The sequence below is a fragment of the Antechinus flavipes genome, chromosome 2 (assembly GCF_016432865.1).
Source record: "Antechinus flavipes isolate AdamAnt ecotype Samford, QLD, Australia chromosome 2, AdamAnt_v2, whole genome shotgun sequence".
Lineage (NCBI taxonomy): Eukaryota > Metazoa > Chordata > Mammalia > Dasyuromorphia > Dasyuridae > Antechinus > Antechinus flavipes.
In genome coordinates this window covers 578,968,314-578,995,978 of record NC_067399.1, presented here as the reverse complement: position 1 = coordinate 578,995,978, position 27,665 = coordinate 578,968,314, and the positions used below count along the sequence as shown (strand labels likewise).

General features: G+C 46.9%; 2 protein-coding genes and 1 long non-coding RNA gene across 4 annotated transcripts in view; 1 reads left to right on the top strand and 2 right to left on the bottom strand.

Moving 5' to 3' along the window:
- The window catches only part of SFXN3 (sideroflexin 3), a 20,445-nt gene extending 5,474 nt beyond the window's left edge, over positions 1 to 14,971 (bottom strand). The window contains exons 1-2 of the mRNA XM_051981245.1: positions 14,885 to 14,971; positions 147 to 310 (exon numbers count right to left, since the gene is read on the bottom strand). Of these exons, the coding sequence (XP_051837205.1) occupies positions 147 to 310; positions 14,885 to 14,908 (188 nt within the window). The 5' untranslated portion in view covers positions 14,909 to 14,971. The remainder of the gene's footprint in view (positions 1 to 146; positions 311 to 14,884) is intronic.
- The window catches only part of PDZD7 (PDZ domain containing 7), a 20,591-nt gene continuing 4,375 nt past the window's right edge, over positions 11,450 to 27,665 (top strand). Inside the window, exons 1-12 of the mRNA XM_051981244.1 lie at positions 11,450 to 11,525; positions 12,269 to 12,663; positions 18,251 to 18,391; positions 18,683 to 18,857; positions 19,590 to 19,766; positions 19,852 to 19,999; positions 20,641 to 20,701; positions 21,657 to 22,079; positions 22,481 to 22,678; positions 23,764 to 23,811; positions 24,018 to 24,193; positions 26,518 to 26,609. Coding sequence (XP_051837204.1) covers positions 12,465 to 12,663; positions 18,251 to 18,391; positions 18,683 to 18,857; positions 19,590 to 19,766; positions 19,852 to 19,999; positions 20,641 to 20,701; positions 21,657 to 22,079; positions 22,481 to 22,678; positions 23,764 to 23,811; positions 24,018 to 24,193; positions 26,518 to 26,609 — 1,838 coding nt within the window. The 5' untranslated portion in view covers positions 11,450 to 11,525; positions 12,269 to 12,464. The remainder of the gene's footprint in view (positions 11,526 to 12,268; positions 12,664 to 18,250; positions 18,392 to 18,682; positions 18,858 to 19,589; positions 19,767 to 19,851; positions 20,000 to 20,640; positions 20,702 to 21,656; positions 22,080 to 22,480; positions 22,679 to 23,763; positions 23,812 to 24,017; positions 24,194 to 26,517; positions 26,610 to 27,665) is intronic.
- Positions 20,709 to 26,590, bottom strand: LOC127551488 (uncharacterized). 2 transcript variants are annotated; one of them, XR_007951104.1, is made up of 3 exons: positions 26,498 to 26,590; positions 22,520 to 22,662; positions 20,709 to 21,257 (listed from the first exon to the last, which is right to left on the bottom strand). It is a non-coding gene; the product is annotated as an uncharacterized LOC127551488 (long non-coding RNA). The 2 variants fall into 2 exon arrangements; XR_007951105.1 differs by lacking the exon at positions 26,498 to 26,590 and adding an exon at positions 26,383 to 26,491.

Sequence of the window (27,665 nt, the reverse complement as noted above, 5' to 3'; positions counted from 1 at the left end):
AATGTGATCTCAAGAATATTTGGATTAGAGATTGAAGCTCTCTAGACTGTTTGAGAGGTCTAAAAATGAGGTCAGAGGCGGAGGGGTCACTTGCAGTTCTCCTTGGGACTGGGGAAGACAGGAAGGAAGGACAAGGAAGGCATCACCTGTAGTTCTCCACAATGGTCTGGACAGTTTTCAGTCGAGCATCAGATAGTAGAAGATTCAAGGGGTTGGTAACAGTGAAGAAGTGCTTAGCTCTGCCTACAAAAGTGGACTGGTCCCATCGAGGATCACGGATATTGATGTCCAGAGGCAACTCATCCGGCTTCTAAGGGAATGGGGGACAAGAAGATCAGAGACTAGACCACCCCATACTCCCACCCTGGATTCAGTCCTTTTTTCTTGGGCCCCAAACTGTCAAGGTATGAACTCTTTGTGGGGAACTGTTTGTCCTTTGTTTTCAGAGAGGCCCAGAACTCTCTGATGTCTTGACTCATGCTTGAGTTGGATTTAAATGAGGCAGAGTTATAAAAAAAATCATCACCTTCACTGTCTTTTCCAGGGACAAGACAAAAGTCTTGGCAATGACACAGAAGACAGTTGAAGGACCTTGGAGCGTTCTACACCTGAGCAAGCACTAAGCACTCCACAGTGCTGGCTTCTTTATGACCCTTGGAAAAAACTGTTATCACCCGTCTGTTCCACCAGAAGTCTTTGTATGTTTGGGGACATCCCCCTAATTCACCAATGAATTTGAACACCATTTGTTGACCTCAACATAGCCCATCCAACAAGATGATTTACCATGGCACGTTCAATATGCATGCAACAGCTTCCTGGGGCCACAGATGAGAGTTGTGTGTCAGGTCAACATCAAAGGTGTAGGGAGAGCCCTAAAACAGGCTCTGCAAGTCCTCCTTAACCACCTCAGGAGGGAATAAACAATCTTGGTCCAAGCCCACGTCCCTTGTACTGGGGATGCTTCCCCTGAGAAATTTGTGTGTGATGGAGTGGGTCAGATGTCACTGTTTCAATATGAAGATCCCATCCCTGTCTCCATCCTATGGAAGAAATCAATCTAAGATGCTCTTGAAGGTACAAGATTAATTCTTTTTTGACCTTTAGGCTTCTCCAAGGAATAGCAAAATAGTCAATGGACTTAGGTGAAGTAATGAAGGAGACCTATTCCCTTATTAGCCTAGAGTTTGTTAGTAGGGAAAAGCAACAGAACTAGACTGCAATGATCTGAGTTCTTAGTTGTTTTTGTACATAAGCATGAATTTGTATGTACATGAGCTTCTATATGGTCGGAGAATATATGTGTATGTTTGCATGTACATATGCATATATGTACACAGATGTCCCCAGGCTTCATGGTAGGCAATAGCAATGCAAACAGCAGATTGCCTGGCCAGGAGCTAGGAAGCTAAAACAGAACTTCTCTCACTTAACCAGTGAGGACATGTGCCAAGGTCACTGGCTCCTTTAAGGGACTGAACTTGAAGCCTTTCCCCTGTTCTCTACTATAGGACCTGTTTTATCCTATACCATGAACAATCTGAGAAAACATCTCCACTCTCTTGTTGGAATCTTTACAAACTGCTAACTAATTAGAGTTGATCTAATCTTACAAGAAGATGTTTTGGGCCAGAACTTGAAACAAGGTACTAAGTAGAACTAATTAGTATAATGCTTGTGTTTACACCTTTACTCATCGGAGTTCACAAGTTTGCCAGATTCACAAAGTAAACCTTGTACCTTTGTGAATTCACACCTCCCTTAAAGCTCTTAGGGCCAGAGAGCACCTTGAGAGAAAACCCACAATCCCATTCTCTCAGAAGATTCAGATATAAGGCCAGTGAAGAGAGAGCTATTGCAGAATATATTCCACTTGGATGGCTGGTCGCAGAAGAGAGTTCAGCTGCATTGGAGAGGAGCACTCTGGTGCAGACACAGAGCACTTTGGGAGAATTCAGTGGAATTACGCCAGAAGCCCTCTCTCCGAGGCAAGAGAGAATATTTTCCATTTGGCTGCTGGTGGCAGAAGAAGAGTTTTCAGAGGATAAAGCTACGAGTGGAGAGTTCAGTGGACAACCAGATTCATCTTCATCTCACACCACTGTGGTAGGTGGCTGGGCTCCTGCACTTCCCCCACTGAGACCAAGCTGGTCTGAAAGACTCACCAGAAAGCTAGCCGAGCCCCAAGTGAAGGAGACAAGAGATTCATTCCATCTCTGTGCTGGTTGGAGGCTGAAGAAAGTAGAGGCAGAGGCTAAAGGACAGAACCTTTGGATTTGGAGATATTTGGAGGGCTCTAAGCTAAACCGGTTGTGTTTTGAGAAGAACAAGAACTCCAACATTTGAACTCCAACACTCTCTGTCCTAGTAAGCTGGAACTTTGGCTGGTACCTAGACCCTCCTCTCAAGACCTCCTCTGCCGTTTGCTGCCACTGGACCAAAATAGGTGGGATTCCACTCCCAGGTTCCTCTCGAGAACATTTAGAGGCTTTTTTTTTTAATGGAACTTCCACCCAGATGTGGAGACACTAATCCAACACATGGATAGTATACAGAAAGAGTTCTGGATCTTCTAGTTATAACCTGGTTTCAAATGCTGCTTCTGATACCATTGTTATCACCTTGGTCCTCCATTTCTTCATTTGTAAATTGAGTTGGACTAGATGGCCATTGAGGTTCCTTGCTGCTTTAGATCTAGGAGCCTGTGATCTTATTTGGGTCTGCTTTAATAAATCATTTGAGAAAAGCACCACCTCACACCCTTTTCACATCATTAAGCATCTAGACACCAGGCCTTGAAGCCAGGATCTTCTCAGGGACCAGGAGTTCAGATATCAGTCCCAGATAGAAGCCAAATGCATAATAAAGGTGCAAAGTATCCTCTGGCTATGCAACATCTTCACCATTTTAAAATTCAGCTTAACCCTTTCTTCCTTGTGAGAGAGAAAAAAGAACAGACTAATGCACTGGACTCCATAGGGTGGCACTTTGCATTTCTACCTCATATAATCCCTTTGACTCCAAGATCCTTCTCTTATTTGCTTCCATGTCTCTCGAGGATCTCATCTCCTATGTTATCAAGGAAGTCAAAGTAATCTGTCATAAGCTCTATTTTCTCTCCTCTCCACACCTTAAGACTCTTTTACTATGTTCTCCGTGCTCTTCTCTTTTGCTCCAGTTTCTGATGAAGGGGTAGCTTTCCTCTTGCCAAGGTTATGCATACCCTTGATCCCATCCTTCCCTGTCTCCTTAGGGAATTTCAAGCTTCCCTCCCTTTCATTGCCAATCTCCACCACCTTCAATCATACCCATCCTTAACTTACACTTCACAGTGACATTCTTTCAGGCTGTCATTGGTCATTTCTTATTTTCAAAACCAAACTCTTAGAATGCATTCTCCATACTCATTGCCATTATTGTTGTGTCTCCCAATTACTTTCAACACCTTCACTGGAATTTCTCTAAGATCATCAATCATCTTTAAAATTCTTACTCCTTTCCTTAATTGTCAACCTACTCAGTCTCCTTTAAGCTTCTGACCCTGTCAATCACTTCCCAGTTCCTCATATCCTCTCCTGGAGCTAGGGAACTGGGCATATTTTTCTGAGAGAAGAGAAGGCTCAGAGAGGACGTGATAATTGCTTTCAAATATTTGAAGGCCTGTCAAGAGAGAGCAATGAGACTTGTTTTCTTTAAATCCAGAGGGCAAAAGCAGGAGTGGTGAAATAAAGTGGAAAAGAGGTAAATCAAGAAGGAAAAATCCCTTTTAACAATTAAAAGATTTCTAAAAGGAGAATGAACTACCTGGAGAGGTTATAAGTTCCTTCTCTTCAGAAGGCTTCAAGTGCAGACTGAATGAAGGACTAGAATCTGTCTTGTCCTTAAATGGGACAAATTTTGGGATTCTGGTATCTATGACTTTATTCTCTCCTAACTGATTTCTCATTAGTTTCCCTTGGTAGAACATGATATACCTCCTACCTATTAATTTTGGGCTCCTCCCAAAAATCTGTCTTCTTTCCACACTTTTTCCTTGGAAATCTCATAAATTGTCATGACTTTCATCATCATCTTTATACAAATGACTTTCAAATCAACAGTTCTAATCCCATCTTTCATTGCTGAACTCTAGTACCTAATTATCTCATTACAGAGACTTGAGGAATGCCCAGAGTTAGAGAATATGATATGATATACTAGCAAAGGATATTTAGAAATCAGATAGTCTGATAGAAAAGCAAGAGAAAACCATCACAAAAATTTAGGGAAGAAAAAAATGTGGCAGAAGAGGATAGTCAATATGGCAAATGATACAAAAAAAATGAGGATTAAGAAAATTTTGAAAACCTTAAAGGGACTGACAATTAAGAGATCACTCTAACTAGAGGAAGCAATTTTAAGTAAGTGATAAACATGGAAGCCAGATTGCAAAGAATTAAAAATTGAGAGGACAGAAAGTGATATTTGGGATTATATTGAGGTTGCAGTACATAAGGACATATGGGTAGATATGTATAGTAAACATATATGCTGTCCTCTTGCATTCTCTCTTAAGTCTCTCTCACTGTGAAAATAACAATTGCTTTCTGTTCGGGCCAGAAACTCTGAGGGCTGGACTCTGGAGGAGAAGGTGAGGCTGATGACTTGCTTTTCCTCACTTAAATCCAATTCAGTACTCCCAAGTCAAAACATTATCCCCATGTTGTCATTGGTCCTCTTCAAGAATAAGAACAAAAAACACTGCCTCACTCACTCAATTAGAGGTTTAATCATAATTTCTATGCAAATATGTCCAAATCTGTATGTCCAACTTTAGTCTTTCTCCCGAGCTGTAGATGTGCATCTCCAACCAACTGTTTTATATTTTAAATTGGATGTTCTATGAGTATCTATAGCTAAATTCTGGATAACTGTGATGATGGTGGTACCTCCATCAGAAAGGAAAATCTGGAAGACGTGTGGGCTTGGGGGAAAAGATGAGTTGGACATGTTGGGTTTGAGATGCTCATGGAACATCCAATTTAAAATATAAAACAGTTGATTGGAGATGCACATCTACAACTCGGGAGAAAGACTAAAGTTGGACATACAGATTTGGACATATTTGCATAGAAATTATGATTTCTCTCCTTCATTCAACAAATCTATTAAGTTGCCAAGTCCTAGCATTTCTATTCCTGTAACATTTCCTTATTTCTAATCATGTGACCAACACTCTAGTTTGGAATTTCAACACCCTGAAGTGAAATAGCTTCTTTCCTAGTTTTCCTTTCTCCACTCTTTTTCTTCTCAAATCCACCCTCCACAGAGTTACCAAAATAATAACATAATACTCATTCCCTCAATAAACTCCAATGGTTCTGTTATCTCTAGGATCAAATATAACTTCCTATGTTTGGGTTTTTTTTCCCTTAAATTTTATTTTACTTAATCTAAATTAGTAATCAATGTTTTCTATCAACTTAGGGCGCGGAAACGTCCACAGACTTCACAATTTTTTGTTTAAGCACTGCCTTTGTAGGAGTCATACAGCGGATACAATTACTTGGCCTTTTTTGCTTCCTGGGCAGCCCTGACAGCTTGTTCTCATTGGACTTTTTGAATTTCAAATTTCTGGTTCCTTTGGGCCATTATGTCAGCAAGAGAAGCCCCAGTGATAGCCCTCTGGGATTTAACAGTCCAGTGAATTTTTTTGAATCTCTTCCGACTGTACCTTCTTGTTCATTCTTCTGTACAGGACATTCCTTTTGATCTATTGAGAGTTCCTCTTTGAAAAGAACGCAGACTTGCATTTTACATTCAAAAAATGGAAAACCTTCCCGCCATGCAAGCTGAACGCTTCCTATGCCTGGATAGGTTGCTGAAGCTGCACAGCTTGACTTTCTTGGCAGGAAGATGGTGAAGAGCTATGTTTTTGTTTAAATCCTTCACAACCTGGCCCAACCTTCAAGAACTTTGGCTCAGCTAGCCTTGGGCCTGGAATGCACCCCCTCCTGCCCTGCCTCTTAGAATCTCATTTCCTTCAAGACCTTATGCAAATAACACCTTCTACATAAAACCTCTCCTGAGTTTTGCCCAGCCCTCCTCATCATGCTGCTTCCTTCCCTCTCCATATCAGTGCCTTCCAGGTCACTAGTACATTTAATGGGGTAAATTGGCTAATACAGGCCCTGATTTTCCCCATTTGGTTTCAGTTCAGAGTCCTGTGGAAGCTTGGGGGAGTCCAGTTTTCAGCCCCAATAACTCAAGGGTTGCTATCATCCCTTGTGTGATAATAAAGTCTTCTAATGGCCATAAGAGGAGTTGCTGAGTCAGACTTGAATATACCTACAAAAAGAGTAGCATGCTCATCTCTTAATCTCTTTTTCCTTTCCAGTGAGAGAAAGCAAATTTGCTTTGATATAGTTCCAAGAGTGTAATGAGGGACAGGTATCAGACCTATTTCCCATTCAGCTATGGGGCTATGACAAATGGCCAGTTTTGTAAATTTGTATTTAATCTTTTCTGATTCAAATATTTTATTTCCCCCAAAATACATATAAAAACAATTTTAATATTAAGTTTTTTAAATTCTGAATTCCAAATTTTCTCCTTTGCTTCCTGAGACAGCAAATTTATATAGATTATATACATGAAGTCATGCAAAACATATTTTCATATTAGTCATGTTGTGGAAGAAGACAGACAAAAAATCTACAAAAAAAGAAAATGAAAAATCGTATGCTTCAATCTGCACACAGATGCTAATACTTTCTCTGGAGGTGGAGAGCATTTTTTCATCTTGAGTCCTCTGGGATCATCTCAGATCAATGCAGTGTTGAGAAAAGTTAGGTCTTTGACAGTTGATCATTGTATAATATTACTGTTACAATGTTCAATGTTCTCCTGGTTCTGCTCACTTCACTTTACATCAGTTCATCCAAGCCTTTCCAGGTTTTTCTGAAACCATCCTACTCATTATTTCTTATAACACAATAGTGTTCTATTACAATCATACACCACAACTTGTTTCCAACTGATGGACATTACCTCAAATTCCAATTCTTTGTTATTCTTCTCTTATTTGGAAGTAGATATGTCTAAGCAGTGACCTGAAAGTTCAGGAGACTCAGAGGTCCCATCAGCATTCTAAATCAGTAAGTACTGGGGTCCAGTTGCAGTAGCTATAGGAGTCATGAAGGAGTCATTCCGGGCAGCAGTGAGGTCTGGATGGAGTGTGGCAGCTTAGTGGTCTGGTTCAGCAGCAGATCAACCCACCCAGCAGAGAAGATGTACTCTGGGAGACCCAGCCCAATAAAAACATGACCCCTCACTGATGCTACCCTGAAGATTCCATAAAGGGAGAAAAGGGCTTCCAAGAGTAGGAAGCAGGAAGTGCATGTGTTTGCCACAGATGTTCTCTGCCGCACATGGGCCTCACCACCACATTATTTTACATTTTAGCCACTATCTTTTTTGAGCATGCAAGGCCAGGTGTGCCTCCAGTTTGAGAGTGGGGTGACATACCTTCTTAGTAAATACTCTTTCTAAAAGATAATCTATGACTGCTGTCTGTGAATGGAAGGCAAAGGAAATGAGTTGGGGGGAGATTTATTAGAAATACAATCCTTCAGGATTATTCACAGAACCTTACAAGACAAAGTAACAGCTGCATTTTGAAGACCAGGCCCACCAGTATGAGTGCTACAGATATGAATACGCATACTAAGGAATAGACTGTTTTTTCCTCTAGGATATAAGATCCTTGAAGACAAGGATGGCTTCACTAATACAGTACCTGTCACATAGTAGACGCTTAATAAATGATTTTTGTTTTATTACCTTCCCTCCTTCTAATCCAAACCTACAAAATTATTTCTTTTGAGAGCACAACCATCCTCCTAGTTACCCATATTCCAACATGAGTCATCTTTTCCTTTTCCTTCACCCCTCCTGCCATAACCACCCCAATTGACAAGTTTTTGGTTTTTTTTTTTTTTTTCAAATCTACCTCCATAATATCTCTCATGTGTCCCTTCTCCTCCACTTATATGGCAACCTGCTCTCACAACCTCTCACTGGGACTAGCTTCTTAATTGCTCTCCCTGCTTTCAGTACCCTCTCTCTAACCTGTCCTCTAAACAGTTAACAAAACACCTTCCTAAAAGTACAATCTTTATTGGGTCAGATCCCTGCTGAAAAATCTCCAGAGGCTCTCCTTTGCTTCTCCCCAGCTTGACACTGAAAGCCTCCTCCATTCAGCTCCAACCTGTCTCTGCAAACTTGGTTCCTGTTTTACTCCACATACTCCCCATTCCAGCCAAATTAGCCTATTGAGCCTGACAGTCTGACTTCCTTCTCTGGGCCTTTGCATAGCCTGTGATTCCCTATGCCTGCAGTGCTCTTGTTCCTCTCCTTGACCACTTAGAATCCTTAGCTTCCTTCAAGGTTCAGCTCAGGTGGCAGTTTCTTTGGGAAGCCTTTCCTCATCTCCCTGGTTGCCAGTGTTATCTCCCTCCTCAAGTTACATATCTGTGTAGATGTGTCTCCCCAGCAAGCTACATGTTCCTTGAGAACAGAAACTATCTTGTTTTTGTCTCTGGATCTCCAATGTCAAGCAAGACTACTTGTAGGTAGTAATACTTCATAAATGCTAGTTGAACTGCAGCTAATGAACCTGTGCATGCCTGTGTGAAGTGTGTGCAGCCCATGCCTACGTATGTTGTACTTGGGCCTATTCATACTTAATTCCTCCCTTTCTTGCTAAAAGTATCTCAGTGACTTTCTACCTCAGACTCAGGAGATCTAAACCAACTGCTCAGTTCCTGCTGCTCCTTGCTCTGGGCTCTCTGCCCATGCTCTCCCAACTTTTCTGGCCCAGGGGGAAGCTGGAGAATTGTGTGGAGCAGATAGACAAACTCTGTAACCTTGCTCCACCACTCTGAGAACAGAGAACTCCTGAGAGTCCTTTCCCCTTCTACTCCATGGAAAAAGAGAGAGCTTTCCCAGGAGCACACCTGTTAAGAAGAGTCTCTATAGAAAAATACTTGTTCCTCTGGATGTCCCTTCTATCTCCTAGCAAGAATGAGAGGCTCCCAGGGACCATCTGTCACCATTAAGCAAAATCCTTCAGAAGGATTAATCTAGAAGCCCTCATCAGCCCCAATACCATTAGCAGGCACAGACACAAGAGCCATCACCCAAAGACACACACACACCCATCGCACAACTATACAATGATGGCACATGAAGGATATCATAGACATAAACAGAGTGATGCTAAGGGTATGTACTCAATAGTACATATATCACAAACACAAATTAGTCATTTGTTCAAACTCTTAAAACCTGGAGGTGGGCTAAACTGAGGGGGCAAACACTGCAGTCTTGGGAAGGGCTGTGGGGGAGGCGAGAGAGATCAGTGGCATCCTTAGCTCACCACAGAACCCCTTTCTTTCTCTACTGGACCCAACTCTGCCAGACCCAGCTTTCACTCAAGCTCCTCTGGCTGCTGCTTCAGCTCAGAGACATTTTCCTCCCTCTCCCCTTTATGATTTGATGGACAGCCCAAGTCTCCCTCACTGCCAACCTGGATATCACTCATGATGTGATCTGAACCCCATTAACAGTCAATAGAGCTAAAAGAAGCAACATGGGCCTTTGAAGCTGGAAGAAGGCTCCAAGAAGACTGGTCATTGCAAAGCCTGTTATTGGCCCTATAGGGAGCCACTGGGCAAAGGCCTCCAGCCTGCTGGTGGATCCTCAGTCAGCACCTCAATCCTAGACCAATCAGAACTTGGAGACTGGTTCAGATGAGTGGAAGAAAAAGAGACCATAAGAGTAGGCTGCCCCATTCTTGACACACACACATCCCCAGCCACACACATACACACACACACACACACACACACCCGATGGGAAACCTAGGATTGGGCTGAGAGAGTTGCTGCTTGTTTTCTTGTCATTAGCTGAGAGACTTGAGACCCCTAACTCAAAAAAAGTATCCAGGGGCCCAGGGCAAGACCTTCCTCCACCTCCAGTCATTTCTGCAGAAGCAGGGGCTGGCGATGAAGTGGCAGTGGGATAGAGGAGCGGGGTGGCAGAGGAGAGGAGCCTTCAGTTTCATCACAGCTTCTAACTGTTTGTGTTTCTGCTTTTGCTCACTAATAGTCAGGAATCCCTGCCTTCATCTTCCCTGCTCCGTGACCCTCCCTTGGAGCTCCTTCTGTTCCAAGTCCTCTACTCCCTGAGTCTCACAGCCAGGACTCCTTCTCTCTTCTCCAAACAGTCTTTGAGGTTACTTTCCTCACAATTCCTTCCCCAATTCTGCCATTCTTTCCAGAACTTTCCTCCAGAGTACCTTCCACCTTCTGGCCCCCTTTTGAACTAAATTGATTCCCCAGGCCTCTCCACATTGTATCCCCAGCCCAGCCCAGCCCAAGAGCCTCCTGTGTAGCCTCCTTTCCTCCAAATCACTTCCCCCTAAAAGTCTCTTCCCTTGAAATTCCTTTTTCCTTTTGCTACTCTCCCTCCCAAAGTGGCTCCCACTCTCTGCCCAATAGATCGAAGCTAAGGGAGTGGGGAGTCTTGAGGGTCCCAGAGGAATTTTTCTACTGTTAAAACTATGAATAGACTAGGGGGTCTAGGCTGAGGCCACTCAACCTAATGTCCTCTGGCCATGGCCCAGAAGCCAAACTGTTGTCAGGAATTCTTGGCGGACCCAAAGCCTCTGGGAATTGCTGCCTCTAGCCAAGTGGGTCAGTGGGTCAAGAGGATTTCCTCTCACTTGGGATCTGTCTGATCGGCCAGAAGCCCTGCCCCATTATCTTTCCCAAATCAATGAAGGCCGAGCCTTAACCTGAATACCGATAAGCACGCCCTGAGAAACACCAACGGTAATCACAAGCCCAGTCACACAAAGGTGCCCCTCAGCACACAAGGAATACACAAAAGGAAGCTACCTGCTGCACACACCTCCTCCCCCAGCCCCGAGACACTCTCCTGGGTTTGGCCAAGCGGCCTTCATCACCTCCCCGGAAGAACAAGGAGTGGTAGAGCTCTCAGGCCCCCAAAGGACAGGTCTGAGGGCTGGGCTGGAGGTCCGTCAGAACCAAAACAATGAAAACGGACGCATTCGGAGGCGTTGTAAACGAGTCATCTCGTCTCATTTTCCCCACAAGGTTTCCCTGAACTGACAAGGGGAAGGGATAGAGATGGGAAGCCGGGGGCCGATCGGCCTCTCCTGTCAGGGGCCGCCTTTGTTTGCCTCCGCACACTCAGCCCCGGCCCCGGTTCAGCAGCCGCCCCCCCATCCCGGAGTCTGCCTCAGCCCTAGCAAACACGTTACGCAGGGGCGCAGAGGGCTCCGCCCAGGAACGAGGGAGGAAACGCGACTGGCAGCCAAGCAAGCCAATAAGAAGCTCCGCTTGACCTGGGCTAGCCGTATCCGTGCAACCCCTCCCTGAGGGGCGGGGCCCTCAGCTGCAGGCAACCCGCAGTGCTTCTCAGTCTCAGGTGAGGCCCGCAGTAGCGGCACACCGAGCCAGGTAAGCGGAGCAAAAGGGCCACTCTGAGGGGACAGCCGGCGGGAGGGAAGGGGCAGTCCTAGGGGAGAGGAAATAAACTGCCCTTCCCACTATTTGATCTGTTCGTGGAGCTCAGGGGACAGTCTTTGTGCCCTCCCTAGTTGGCGGAGGGAGGGTAAGCAGGGGAAAGTCGCCTTAATCTTCCTCCCGGGAATCTTGGGCGAGGAGGGCATCCGGGAGAAGGGAGAGGAGTGTGGCAGGATGGGAGTGTGGGGATGTGGAAGAGGTGGGGGTGGGAGGAGGGGAAAAAAAAAACAAACCATCTACGGAGCTGTCCTTGGTACTGAAGCCCTCTCCCGCCTGCCCCTCCACCATCCCTGGGGGATCCTTACAATGAATATTCATAAGTTAGAGGGGTGGGAGTAATGTTCTCTGAGGGAGTCCCCTCCCCAAAGGCCTAAAGCCAGAAGTTTCAGGTCTTTGGTCCCATCCCTTTTGGGTTCCCTCTTGGACCCAAGTACTGAGGGAGCATGGACTCTCTTCCCTAACTCAGTATCAGGGCCCGAAATGGAGGCATAAGTGAAAGCAGAAATTGGAGGACAAATCTGTGAATGAGATGCTTACCCGGTCCCTAAAAGCCTCAGCTCTCAGGCTGATGCTTGGCTTGGGTGGGATATGAGGAAGGTGACTGTTAAGGGGGCGTCTGCCTTGAAGGGGTGGAACGCCGACCCCTCTTGGCCCTGAGACTGCCCCTCTCTCGCCAGGCCTAGGAAGTCTCCGAGGTGCAGCTACGGTTAGAGGGCGTGAAAGGCTCTGCTGGGCCTGAGACCCCGCCCCCTGTCCCAAGGACTATGTCCCGGCTTGGCCCTAACTGCCCGCTGCCTCCAGGGCAAGGAACCAACACCTCCGGTCTGGGGCTGAGGCTCGAGTGGATCGTGGAACCCTAAGTGACCCGCTGTCATGGACCCCTTAGGCCTGGGGGACCTGTCTTCTGGCTCCCTGAGCTCCCTCTCCTCCCGTGGCCACCTGGGCAGCGACACTGGCTCCGCAACGCGATACCTGCTGAGGAGGCAACAGCGGCTGCTGAACGGGCCCCCCCGAGGAATCCGAGCCTCCTCACCCATGGGCAGAGTCATTCTCATCAATTCCCCCATCGAAGGTAGGGAGGGGCCCAGAACTGGATCGGGGGAGGAATGGGGGAGGGCAGCAGCGGGGAAGCGCTCGGTGGGCCCCAGAGACCAGAGACAGCTGGTTTTCAGCGGCTGTGCCTCAGTGCTCCCGCTCTCCTTCTGCCCCACTCCGCAGACTCTAGGGATCTGACCATCCCTTGAGTTCCCTCCAGCTCACTTTAGCTGGATACGAGGTGGGGGGGGCAGATAGAGAAGCAACCTTGTCCCCTTTTGCAGTAAGCCCAGCCATTCTTGTCCCAGGGAGTCTAACAAACATATCTACCACAGGAGAGCTTAAAGGAGAGAGAGAGATTCACTGGGTAGAAAAGGAGAGGCATTCTCTCCTATAATAAAGGACCAGGGCTTCTGAGTGCCAGGGCCTCAAGACCAGGTGACTGGGTATCCCAGGCATATGAGGCTGCTCCCTCCCAGCTTTAGTGCCCTCTGGATTTAAGAGCAAGGGAGTATCTGAGTGCAAACTCTCTCAATTATAGAATCTGTCCAATATCTGCCTGAAGGAAGCCTCTCTTCCAATTCATCCAAAAGATATCTGCTGATGACACTGTCTGCTATTTTATGTGGGCCTATTCCTCCCCTGGAGCTCAAGCATGTGTCTTGACCTCCCAGAACGACATCATGTTTGCTCTGGGATAAAGGAATAGATGAGGGTTGTAAGGAGTTTAAATGATGGACAATAGCCATGAGCTAGGCAGAAGCTTGGGGAGAGTTTCCTCAAAGGAGTCAGATTCAATGATATCCAGAGCATCTGGATTACAGAAGCCCAGAGGATAGTCCAGAAAAGACAACAAAAGCTTGAGACCAGATGTGCAAATCTTGTGTAAGGACTTGGGCCTGGATAAAAATATTTACTGATGAAGAGAACAGTTAGAAAGGTAGGCTACTCAGACCATAGAGGCCTTAAATGTTGAAATAAGGTACGTGGTAAACTTAAACCTGGAACTTCTATCCTCCCCAGCTCAAAAAACTTGAGATCAGGTCTCAACAAAGGAAAAGAATTTACAATAATTAGGTCTATCCTATAGCATATACATGTTTTCAACACTAGGAAAGAGATGGATAAAGTATTTGGATATCCTGCATCCTCTCCCCCATCTTTTCTTCTTTGCTCCAACCTCCAGATCCCTTGATTACTTAGGATATAAGCTCCTTGAGAATTGCCATAGTTTCATTCTGGATATATCTGTAGCACACAGCAGCATTTAATAAATACTAAATGACCAACTCAAATCCATCTACCTTTGAGTTCTTTTGCTCCCCCTCTCCTAGTCCACATGTTCACCTAGGCCCCATACACAGAGGCAGTCTAATTCCAAAAACAATCCAGAAGCATCTAACTTCAAAAACACTTGGTTCCAAAATGTTTTAGGTCCATTTACACCTAATTCTATTGTTACCCCAGTCACATGTAATTTTTGGAGAATCTCACTCTCTTAAGACAGGAATTCTTAACCTAAGGTCTGGGAACATCTTTAAAATGTTTTTAATAATAACTATTAATAATTTAATAAATATTAATAAATATTTTATTTATAAGCATATTCCAATGGGATTGGTTTGTAATTCTATATATTTTATTGAATGCATTTAAAAGCATTTTTCTGAAAAGGGCTCCATTGGCTCGTCAGGCTGCCAAAATGTGTGCGGGGGTCCCCTAACAACAACGAAGATGAAGAACCCCTGCTTTAAGAGAAACCCAAAGTTGCCTTTATATCAAGGGCTGGGGGGAGGGGTGAAGAAAAGGCTGGGAGAACCGAGGGGTAATCCGTCTACGCTAAATACATTGTAAAATAGCAATGGCTTCCTCCACATCTCCGCCTGGTCCTCAGATTCATGCCCCGTTTGGATTTATCGAGGCCTCCTCCTACTTCTGGTTAGCTTAGGCCAAGGGAGGAAGAGGGGACGCAGGGAAGTCCCAAGGCAGCCCGGAAGGCCCTCGGGCTCCAACAAAGCTCTCTCACGTCCTGGAGGCCGCCAGGGCAGCTTATTCCCACTTTTTAATAGGGAAATGAGGTTCAGAAACACACAGGGTCCTGCCCTGGGCCAAACATCACGTGGGGCGACGCCCGGTCTCGGCTGCGCAGCTCTGGGCTCAAGGCCATAGTTTTGCAGCCGAAGCCAGGGCCCTGCCTTAACCTCTTCTCCCTCAGCCCGGGGAAAGGGCAATCCCAGGCCGTGGGCCCCGGCACTTACGGACTCAGGCGACAACGGCCACATGGCAGCAAAGGTTTGGCTTGGAATCCTGCAGCCTCAGAACTACTTTAGCCGGGACTTTTTGGCCAATGCCAAGCGGGCCACTCTTACCAACCTCTCTGGGAAGGGGCGCGCGATGGGTGCGGAGCCTTTTAAGATTCGTCTCCAAAGCCCCACAATGCCATGGGAGCGCCTTCCGGCTCCACCCCATGCCCCCCGGAGCCCCCAGTGCCCTGGTGCCCCCTGGAGGCCCGAAGTTCTTTTATTGGGAAGGCGGGCGGAGGGAGAGAGGGAAATCCTCTTCTGTTTAAAGAACCTCTTCAAAACCCAGAGCAAGGCAACCGGGGGATGGGACGGTCTGCCCTGACCCTGGAAATACCTGTTAGCTCCCAAATCCGGAACCTTCCACCCAGTACTGTTTCCTTACCCCTCCCCCCGCCCGGGACCGAACCCTGGGTCGGACCCTGAACTTCAGCCCCTCTCCCGGACTTAAACCTCCTTAGGTTCTCAGTCCTGAAATACCCTCAACCTCTGACCCTCCAGCCCTCCAGCCCCCCGTTAGCACCTAGAGCCCACCCCAGCCTTTGCATCTAGAACCTACAATCAGACTCCCTAATCTCGGGACTGAAATCGCCTTCTCATCTCCGAGTCTGAGTCTCAGGGCCGGGAACATAAAACCAGGCTTCGGGCTTTATGCTCTCACCAGCAGGAGCAGGAACTTCCTCAATCTCCCAGTCTAGAGCCGGCAACTAGCATTTATTAAGCACCTACTGTGTACTAAGTACACACTATGGTTAGAGTTAACAGAGAAAGGCAAAAAGCCAAATAGCCCCCGCTTTCAGGAGCTTACAGTCCAATGGGGGCAGCAATATGAAAATCACTTAGCACAAACAAGCCCCAGACAGGATCGGTTGGAAATAATCAGCAGCGGAGGGGCACTAGAATAACGGGGTGCTGAAAAAGGCTTCTTAGAGAGCAGTGGGACTTGCTGGGAGTCAGGGAAGCCGGAGGAAATAAGCAGCCTTGCCTCAGCAGTTAAGCTTGGAACTTCTGAGCCGAGAACCTAGAACCCCCACCCAATCTTTGAGCCTGGGCTCAGGAGGCAGAAAGAGAAGAAAAAAGGAAGGAGGAAGGAAGGAAGGGCTTATTAAGCATCTCCTATGTTCCATGCACTTGGCTAGATGCTTTGTAACTCATTACCTCATTCTATTCTCTCAATAACCCTGAGACAATACCGAGTGGAAGCAGGGGAGCAGGTGTGGATACAGAGACAAAAAAATCCAAATCTTTATATCTCAATTTGTATGTTTCCATGTGGATATCTCTCTGGCTCCTTAAAATCGTATGTCAGTCTGGGCTTATCAAAACCTCTTCTGACTCTGTCTCCCTAACTCAGACTTGTTCCAGTCAGGCTTGGGGGAGAGCCCCTTTGGTTTGGGAACAGGGCAGTGGATCAAAGATAGGTTTCCCCAGATGATACTAAACCAAGAGCTCTGTGATGAATCCAAAATCCTTTGTGATTTGGTTTTCCCCTCAGATATCCACTTGCTAGTTATAAAATTCAGGAGCATGAAGGGACAGAAATCTTTTAGTCCAACCCATACCTGAACCAGAGTTTTATCTGCAACACATCCACAAATGGTCATCTAGCTCTTTTAATTTTGTAAAGCCATCTAGGAAGAGAGAATTCAATACCCTTCCAAGGCAGTCTATTTTATTTCTGGATAACTGATTCTTAGGAAGTTTTTCCTTACATCAAAACCTAAATTTATCTGTTACTTCTACCCATTGCTCCTATTCCTGCCCTTGTAAAGAGTACACTAATCCCATTCCATGTGACAGCCTTCAAGAACCGGAAGACAGCTATCATATCCTTCCCTAAATCTCTTATGCAGGTTAATACCCCCACTTCTTTGTTCTACCTTCCTATGAGCATGATGTTGAGGCCCTTCACCAATTTAGTTGCCTTTTAAGACATTCTCCATTTTATTCATTTCTTTACTCAGATGTGTCCCACAAAACTCTAGCTATATCTAGCCAATAAGACTTATCATCATTTCTAGATTCCCTCCATTATTTCAGTGTAAAATTGCATCAGCATATCATACTAAACCATTATTGAGCTTACAGTACATTTAAACTCCTAGATCTTTTTCAGATCTGCTATCTAGCCATACTTTCCCCACTTTGTACTTGTAAAATTGATTTGAACCCAAATGTAAGCTTTATATTTATCCCAATCAAGTTTCATCCTGTTAATTTCAGCTCCAAAGTGGTTCTGGGAATTTTATTTTCATCCATGTTTTATGCTATTCTTTTTTGCTCCCATTCTAAAATTATTGGCCAAGGTTTATTGAAATCCAGTCTTACCTGACAAATCATAATCATGGTGAAGGCCTTTTTAGGGTGGATCTTAGTGGAACATATGGACGCCTTTTCAAAATATTGTTTTCAAATGAATAAAACACATAGGTTAATAAAGGAAATATATTGAAATATGGCTGTTAAAATAAAAATAAAAACATTGTAGACTCCAGGTTAAGAACCCCTGATATAAGGGAAGATGTGTAGTAGACTGCATATCTAAAATCACCCTCTCTATACCTTCTGGAGCCAAGCAAATTAAGTTCTTCCACATAACAATTCTCCAAATATCTCAAAAGGCTTATCACATCCTTCCCATTCATCTCTAAACCTTCTATCCTCCAAGCTAAACATCCACAGCTCCTTCAATGAAAATTCTTATAGCATGAATGACCTCATCTTCCATTAACTCTATTAAGATTGGACACAAGATCTGACAGATGGGGGCTCTTTTTAAAAAAAGGGATGTATGAGAAGGAAAAAAAAATTTTCTTTCAAAAAAAGTCTTTAGGTATGTCATTTGATAGGCCCCTTCTCTGGCTTAACAAATAAAAATTAATGATAAACTTTGGTTAATTTTATATAAATATATACATATATATTACATATATTATAAACAGCTTATGTATTATTCATATTTGAGCCTACCAATAATTCTACAAGATAGGTACTATGGCAGTTTACAAATGAAACAGACTTGTAGAGATTAAATGATTTGTCTAATGTCACATAGTAAGAGTCAAAGATGAAAATTCTTTTCTGACGTAAAGCCCAGTATTCTTTACATTCTATCATACTTGCCCCCATAACCCTAGATGTTTTAGATTAGAAAGGATTTCATAGGTTGTCTCACCTTCTCCTCCGCCCCCCAAGATGAAGGCCCCTCACAGCAATGGGAGGAAGAAGGTACAGTCTGTGATATCTTACAGTGCTGTAAAAGCTAGGGGTTCCCTCTGGGAAAATGAGTGTCCCCAATACCAGCTCATCCTTCTTTGCCTTCAGCCAACAGTGATGAGAGTGACATCATCAATGCAGTCACGGTGGAGAAGAGCCCAGCAGGAAGGTTGGGCTTCAGTGTTCGTGGGGGCTCCGAGCATGGCCTGGGTATCTTTGTCAGCAAAGTGGAGGAAGGGAGCAGTGCAGGTGAATTTCTGCCATATTTTCTGGGGCCTTGAGAGGGGAGAAATCAGGTCCTGCTGTAAAGGGGAAGGCATTCAAGGGGAAGACAAAGCCCAGCTTTCAGGCATCCCAGAGGTAAACAAAGTCTGAAGGGGTAGACAAAGCTTTCCTCCCAGAGATGCACCACTCTAAAATGACAATTATCTTCAGAAAAATCCGGGTTTGGAGAGGAGGGGATTGGATTTAGGGAGGGAGAATCCCACTTCTGCTTTTGAGGAATCTGTTAGGGAAAAAGGCAACTTGGTACCATTGCAGAGAGAGCTGGTCTGCGAGTGGGAGACAAAATCACAGAGGTGAATGGGCTCAGCCTGGAGAGTACCACTATGAGTAGTGCTGTGAAGGTGCTGACTGGGAGCAGCCGCTTGAGCATGATGGTGAGGCGAATGGGCCGGGTGCCTGGGATCAAGTTCTCTAAGGAGAAGACCACGTGGTGAGGGCTGCATCTGTCTTACCTTCCCCATCCCCCATCTCCTCACCTGGATGGGACTCTGGGAGAAAGAGAAGGGAACCAGTGGGACTTGGGGGGACATCCAGAGAAGAGGGCCTGTAGTTTGGTAGCCCTCTGTAAGGAACCTGGAAAATGCTTGTGTGGCCACAGACTAATTCCCGCATCCTGAGGAAGATGTGACTGAGGAGACTGAGGGAGCTCCTGAATCTAGGATGGTGATGTGAGCCCCTCTCTCCCTGCTGAGTCAGTTGTGCTTTCTTCTCCCTGTGACACCCCCCTCCCCAGAGATTGCTGCTCTTTTCCTCCTGCTCTTCTCGGCTCTTATGCCTCTTCTTCCTGCCTGTGCAGGCCTTTGGTGAGTGAGCCTAACCATCCTGGTGGCATTTTGGGAATAGAGACTTCATCCTCTCTCTGAGTTATTCTTCTTCCCCATCTTTGTCCTAGGCCCTCTTTCTATCCCTTGTCACAAAATTATGATCACTCTGTTGGGGGCTGTTTATCCAACTCTGGACAAATCCTAGTCGGGAAAAGGGCTACTATCTGCCCTCACTCTTGCTCAGTGAAATGAGTTATATCTAAGCCTGGGAAAGGGTCTGGGAGTCTGGCATCTGGGGATGGGAGGCATTGAAGTGCTGCAGGGCCCCCCATCTTCAATCCCAGCTTGCTAGTGACTGATTCTCCCCCCACTCTCTTGGCTGGTCTGCTGGGTACTAGGGTGGATGTGGTCAACCGAAGGCTAGTGGTGGAGAAATGCAGTTCAACACCCTCAGACTGCAGCTCGGACGATGGAGTTAGGCGCATTGTGCATCTGTACACGACCTCTGATGACTTCTGCCTAGGTTTCAACATCAGAGGGGGCAGAGAGTTTGGTCTGGGAATATATGTCTCCAAGTGAGTGTACTGGGTAGGGGTTGGAATAGGGGCTGGTCAGAGACACTGGGGGAGGAGTTATTCTGACTGATCTCCCTGCTCTCAGAGTGGACCACGGTGGACTGGCCGAAGAGAATGGCATCAAAGTGGGAGACCAAGTCCTGGCAGCCAATGGAGTGAAGTTTGACCACATTAGTCACAGCCAAGCTGTGGAGGTGCTGAAGGGTCAGACACACATCATGCTGACCATCAAGGTAGGCCACTGACCATAGGGTTGTTACAGACCCATCGAATTCTGGGATGGAAGGATAAAAGTCAGACTGCAGAAAGACCTTTTTAAAAGTAGCAAGTGTAAGCATTAAACAAGGCAGCTGGCTTTATCAGCAAGCCCTGGCTCTATAACTCAGAGTAATGGGGGAACACAAGTTGACTTCTGGAGAGAGCTAGGCCCAGGGTCAAGGAATTAGTCTCTGTGACCATTATATAGACAATGAAAGGAAGAAGAGGCAGGAGGCCTTCTTGATTTTTTTGGGGGGAGGAAGTTAAATAACATGTTCTGAGTCACATAGCTAGGAAATATTTGAGGGTGATTTGAACACAGGTCCTCCTGACTCCAAAGCTGGTGTTCTATCCACTGTGCTGCCTCTTTTAGATTATAAGGGATCAACCAGGGAGAGATTGGGATCATTAACCAGTTCTTGGGTCATATTTTTCCCATTGTTTAAAATATGTAAGATAATCATATCCTTACCTCCATGTCTCAATTCTCCAATTCTCTGTTCTCATCTCAATCTCCATACTTCCCATTCCCATTCCCACTGCATTCCTTTCTCCCTTTCCATTCCTCTCCCAATTCCTCTTCTCCTTTCTTCCTCCCTTCTCTCCCTTCCCTCAGGAAACGGGAAGATATCCAGCCTATAAGGAGATGGTGTCTGAGTACTGCTGGTTGGACCAATGTAAGAAGCTCTGAAGGCAGCATGGGTCAGACTCCAAGAGACTCCATGTGTGTCTGGGGAGGGGGTGGAGGGATCACTTCATGAATGACTAGAGCCTGGATGTCCCAAGCTTAATCCAAAAGCCTCCTTTCCCTCCAAAAGCTTCTACCTCCCAGTCACTTGTCTGGGTTCCAGGGGTTTTTTGACTCTTCTTTGACACTTTAAACTCAGCCTCCAAATCTGCCAGTTCTCAAAATCCTGCCTCTTAAGAAAGCTTGGATTCAAGGAAGAACAGGGTCTTAGTACTAGCTACAATGATTTACAATGGGGGTTCTTAATTTTTGGACCCATGGACACTGCTAACAGTGCCTACCCGCCAGGAGTTCACACACTACTGGGAAAAGACAACTATATACAAACAAAACATAGATAGGATAGTTTGAAGATAATCTCCCAGGGAAGGCATCCAGGTGAAGGAGTACTGGGAGAGGCTTCTTGCAGAAATTGGAACTCTTAAGGCCTGAGGGAAGCAGGAGGCGAGAGGAGGAGGGTGTGTTCCAGTTTTGGAAACCCTGATCTGCAATAATAATATAGCTTGCAATTAATTGTGGCACTTTATAGTTCATCAGGAGCTTCTGTCATTTGAACCTCCCAATCACCCTGCAAGGTAGGTAGTATCAGTGTCATTACATACAGTCTAACCCCTTCATTTTTCAGCTGAGGAAAGAGTCAGTGATAAGATAGAAACAACTTGCCCAATATCGCCCAAGGAATCGGTGGAAGACTTGGGACTAGAACCCAGGTGTCCTGACTCGCAGACCATAGCTTTTTCTATCACTGCTCCCAGTTTAGCTCATTCCCTCTTACATGCAACAGGGATCTTAGAAAGCCAGGAGGAAGCAGGGAGGGGCTTCTAAGGAGAGGGCAGGGACATGTCCATCTCCCCAGACTGATCTGGGCCCCTGCCTCTTCATAGTGAACAATGGGCCCCTGCAGCAGCTGTCACAGACATCGGAGAGTAGTTCAACTGTGTCCTCCTACTCCTCCAGCATCCCCTACAGTTCTGGCTCTGGCTCCAGCTGCCTCCCCTTGGACATGGTGGACGTTGGCCTATCCACAGAGGAGCTAGTTGGGCCAGGGTCCAGGGGCTGGGGACGAGCAGACACGGCCATACAGACTGAGCCAGAAATCAGCGGGGTAGTGGAGACGTGGTGCAGTGTCCGGCCCACGGTGATCCTCAGAGACACAGCCATTCGATCAGATGGGCCCCTCCTTGCCCGAAGATCCGGTTCTCGCCTTGACACCGCCCTGTCTGAGTCCCCCAAAACAGCCCTACTCCTGGCTCTCAGCAGGCCTCGGCCCCCCATCACTCGATCTCAGAGCTACCTGACCTTATGGGGTATGTTGGGAATGGGGATATCTCATTCTTACCCATTCCGAGTCTTCTACAATGGTTTCTAATTCCATCCCTAAGCCAGGTCCTGGGCCCCCATACTCGGTGCTGCCCTTGAAATCTTGGACTATCATACTGTGTCACCTCCTCCACCTCCACATAAATCTCTCCAAATTACCCTAGGCTAAAGTTTCCCAGGGAGGATTAGGATGGAGAGGAGGAGTGAGAAGGGTACTTTGAAGCTATTTCTCCTATAGTGAAATCTCTGGATGAAAAACTGGTAGACTCTGTTCCCTCTCCCTCAGTCTCTTCCAGTTGCCTCCCATCCCCCTTCTAGATCATCTCCACTCTCCCCTTTCACTGGCCCTCCCGCCCCAGCCCTCCAGCCTCCTGTCTCCTACACCCAGAAGAGAAAAAACAGCGAGGGAAGGAGAAGTCGGGGTCACCTCCAGAGAAGGGTGCCCTGCAGCGCTCCAAGACATTGATGAACCTCTTCTTCAAGGGGGGGAAGACTGGGCGGCTGACAGGAGATGGCAAAAATGAAGCCTCAGTGCTGGAGAATGAGAACACCAGCAGATTTCATTCACATCTGGAAGGGGAGAAAGGTAAAAGACATAATTAATGATGGGGAGGGGCCTTTGGTCCCTGCCTTCCACACATCCCCTTATCTTACCCTTACCAGTGTAAGGGACTGCTTTAACTGGCCTTCACTGGCTTCAGCAAGTCTGGCCAGCCTTCCCAGGTGGTGGGGAGGAAGGTTACCCCAGAACACTTTTTTTCTTCTTAAGACAGGCTAACCAAGCTTTAGAAAGGTGAAGGCAAGGTAGAAGGCTCTCTGTTCTGGTGTAAACACGTCCTTCCCTGGGAAAACCAGAGTGAGGGATGGACCTGGTGTGTGTGTGTGTATAATCAAGCCTTTATTGATATTAGTAGAGGCAGCTATGTGACCTAGAGGATAGAGCTTTGAGGCAGGAATCAGACAGACCAGAATTCAAATCCAGTCTCAGATATTTACTAGCTCTGTGACCCTAAGAATGTTAATCTCTATTTGCCTCAGTTTCCTCAAATGTAAAATGGGGACAATAATAGCACTATCTCAAAAGATAGTTATGGAGATCAAATGAGATATTGTTTGTAAAGTATTTAGCATAGTGCCTGACACACAGTAGAGGCTATATGAATTTTTATTTCCTTCCTTTCCTCCTAATAGTTGACATTTAGGGAATGACAGCGTAAAACCAAGCTTATTTCACTGGAAATAGTAAGCTTCATGGGGAAACAGGAAAGAGTGTGAGTCTCTTTAGTCTGACATTCAAAGCCTTCTAGAAGGCCCCAAACTTATCTCCTTCTAGCCTTATTTCCTAAATGGAAACTCTTCCTCTTCACCCTCTAGGCACATTCAAGCACCTTGTTTACATGTTTCTCATGTACATGTACAGCTCAAGTGCCATGTCATCCATGGAGTCTTCCTAGAACACTGTAGCCCCCACTGATCTCTCCCTCTTCTGAGCTGTGGGAACATTTCTTTGATTTCTCCTGTCTCTTCCTCTTTTCCTTCCCTCCCTCCTTAGTTTCCCCTCCATTCAGTATGGCCAAGTCCCAGGGTCTGGCACAGGACAAGAGATGGTCAGTAGGTCACTTGCTGATGTGATTTACCAAGGAGGCTGAAGTTCAGCTCTTTCTTCCATAGGGGGATCAGGACCTGTGCAGAAGTTTGTCACCTGGAAACTGAGAAGGGGTAGGTTCCCTTGGGAGTGTTGGGTCTTGGTGAGTCCTGCACTGGATTTGGGGAGGGGGCCAGGATGCATGTGGTTTTGGGGATTGTGGAGTTTCTATGAGCAGAGTTCTCATACCTTGTTTGCCTAGTCAACAAGAAATCTTAATTCTTGTTGGGTCTGGGTTCCCTAACTGGTCCTCCCTCCCCAACCCCATCTCCAACCTTAGACAGAGAGAGAGCTCAGACCATGCTCTTCCCTGGATCTGAAGGACGCTCCAGCCAACTGACCAATGGAGAGGACCGAATAAAGGCCTGGGAGAGCCGTCTCCCCCTCATACAGGACTTGGCCCGGCGCCTTCTGACTGACGATGAGGTCCTAGCTGTTACTCGTCACTGTACCCGGGTAGGTTTTCCCCTGCCTCCTTCCTCTGGTCAGCATCCCCCATTAAATCCCTAATATCCATTCATTTTGAGGAATGGCTTAGTGGAGGAGTGCTGGTCCTGAAAATGAGGACGGATACGCAAATTGTGCCTCCGATATTTTTAGCTATGTAATCAATCCTTTCACCTCTGGGAGCCTAATTTTCTCATCCTTGAGTAGAGATAATAGCCATTATCCCCAAAATGTTTCAGAATCAAATCCATAGCAAGTGTTTCAAAAACTTTAAATTCCTACATAAATTATCATCATCAGCATTATCCCCCAGTACCCTAGAAGGGAAGGGTATCATTCTCTCTGGCTGTCACCTCCTTGTCTCCAGAATCCCTTCCATTCATATTGGAGATGGTCTTGGGTGAGGAAGACCAATCAATTAATAAGTATTTACTAAATATCTACTATCTAATGGGCACTGTATTAGGTATTTAGCACATAAAAATTCCTTGCCCTCAAGGGCATTTATATTCTAGTTGGAAACATCATATTCACAGATAAAGAGTATATAAAAATGCCATCACTGGAAAAGAGGAACCAACAGTTTGGGTAAATCAGAAAAGACTTCTTTAAGGAGATGTCATTGATCTGAGTTTAGGAATGAAAAGAGGTACAACTGAGGAGAGAAGGCCTTTCCGCCAAGAGGCACAGCGCATGCCTTTGGACAGAGGCAGTCGATATATCTCATCTGGAAGACAGCAAGCTCGCCAGCTTTGGTTTGGAGACTGTGTAAGGAGGAAGTAATTCATTATTTGCCTAGAAAGGCTGGAGGCAAATTGTGAAGGGCCTTGAATGACAGAGAAGTTCATAGATAAAATCGGGAAGCTAAAAGCCTGATGTCTGGGGTTATCCCTCCCTGGGGGAAGCCGCCTTTTCTCTAGGAGATTTTGGTTGGACACGGCCTTCATTTGACTGAGGGAAAATGAGGTTCAGAGAAGCTTTCCCCTTTCTCCAAGCTTGACCGGGGCTCAGATCACCACCACATAAAGCTCAAGGACAGGCTAGAACGCCTTGGAGACCCTCTCGTGCAACAAGGTGGTTTAACCAATGGCGTAAGGGAGGCTCAGAACCGCCGCGGTATCAGCAAGACGCGCAGCTCCTCGGGGAGGGCGCGAGCTTAGGCTTATTTTGTCCTCGGTAAATAGCGCGCTTCTGTTAGGTAATCCCCGAGGTTCCTTCTGGCTCCCCGTTCTGAGATTCTGTCTGTGAGGCAAGACGCTGCTGGCGGCCCCGGTGTAACTTCGGGGGGCCGCGTCTGGTGTAAGCGTTAGGAAGGACAGACCCTCACAAGGAGGCTATTCTGAGGCGGAAAGGGGCGCTAAGCGCTTCGGAAAAGGTGGGGCAGCCCCAGCTTTGTTGGGCCTTGTTTCCTTCTTTGCCCTGGCGCAGGCCCCGGGCCCCCGAGAGGCGCTGGACAAATGCTCCTTGGGGGGGACTGGATGGCGAAGCTCCCTTCCAAGGCCAAGGTGCTACGTCTCTGCATTTGTTGGCTGGTGACTAGGAAAGCTCCCGTCCCGGCAGATCGCGGCTTAGAGCGGCCCAAGCATGTGTTTGTCGATGGGCACGTGCTGGTTCTGAGGGCCAGTCTGTCCGTGCACGTCCCACTCTGGCCGCTAGGGGGCCCTCGCCTGACTCGGTAGCCTGTGTCTCCCGCTCTGGTCACCAGGGGGGCGCCTCCACATTGCTCCGTGTCCGTGCCGCACTATGGACACAAGGGGGCGCTGCACTCCGCACCATTGCTAGGCAGCTCTTGTGCCCGAGGGCGTGGATGGGGAACTCCGGGCAGCTGTGGGTGAGCGGCTTGTTTCCGGACAGATGCGTCCAGCGCGCCTCATCCCCCTGGGCAGAGACCCCACCGCGGCTGCCTCCCCCAGACTCCCACTCGTTGCCTACTTAGCGAGAGACAGTACCCAGGGTCTACCTCTAGATAAATACCCCGAGCCCGGTGTGTACATGAAAACGGTCACTGCGGCTAGCCCCAGGGGTGGCCCAAAGGCCCCCAGAGGGCGCCCTCTCCCCCCTCCCCCTCTCCCCTTACCCCCCCGTCCCCCTCCCCCCGTCCCCCTCCCCCCCCCCCCTCCCCCCCCCCCCCCCCCCCCCGTCTCGTCTCCTAGGGCGAGCCGGAGTGCCGGGGGCCTCCCTCTCCCCGGCCAGCTCACCTGCCCACCCTACCCTGGCAGGAGCTGTGACCCAGGAGAGCGAAAGCGGCCCCGGCGGCTGTCAGGGTTCCGGAGCTGCCCGTGGCTTTCATCCCCTCCCCCAGTCTTGTCTGACCTGAGTCCTTGTGTCCGCAGTATGTCCATGAGGGCGGCGTGGGAGACCTGGTGAGGCCTCTGCTGGCCATCCTGGACCGGCCGGAGAAACTGCTGCTGCTTCGGGACATCCGGTAAGGGCACCAAGAAGGGGCAGCGTCCAGGGGGTCTGTCGTGTGTGTCTCTCACACACTCACACTCGCTCATACACACACTCACACTCACACACTCACATTCATACTCACACACACACACACACTCACATTCAGTCACTCATACACACTCACACACATTCACACTCATACACACACACACACTCGCTCATACACACACTCACACTCACACACACATTCACATTCAGTCACTCATACACACACACACATTCACACTCATACACTCTCACACTCACATTCACACTCACACACTCACATTCACACTCACTCATACACACATTCACACATACACACTCACACATTCACTCATACACACACTTTCTCACACACTCACATTCACACTTATACTCACACTCATACACACAACATATATGTACACACACAGTCACACACTCACACACTCACATTCACACTCATACACTCTCACACACTCATTCACTCATACACACACTCACATTCACACTCACTCATACACACTCTCTCACACACTCACATTCACACTCACACACTCACATTCACACTCATACACTCACACACTCACATTCACAGTCACTCATACATACACACACACATTCACACTCATACACACTCACATTCACACTCATTCATACACTTACACACTCACATTCACACTCATACACACACACACATTCACTCATACACACACTCACACACACTCACTTCCACACTCACACTCATACTCACATTCACATTCATACACACTCTCTCACACACTCACATTCAGTCACTCATACACACACGCTCACATTCACACTCATACACACACTCACACACTCATTCACACTCACTCATACACACTCACACACACTCACATTCACACTCACTCATACACACTCACACACACTCACATTCACACTCACTCATACACACACTCACACACTCACATTCACTCATACACACACATTCACACACACACACACTCACATTCACACTCATACTCACTCATACACTCACACTCATACACACAAACTCATACATACACTCTCTCACTCACAC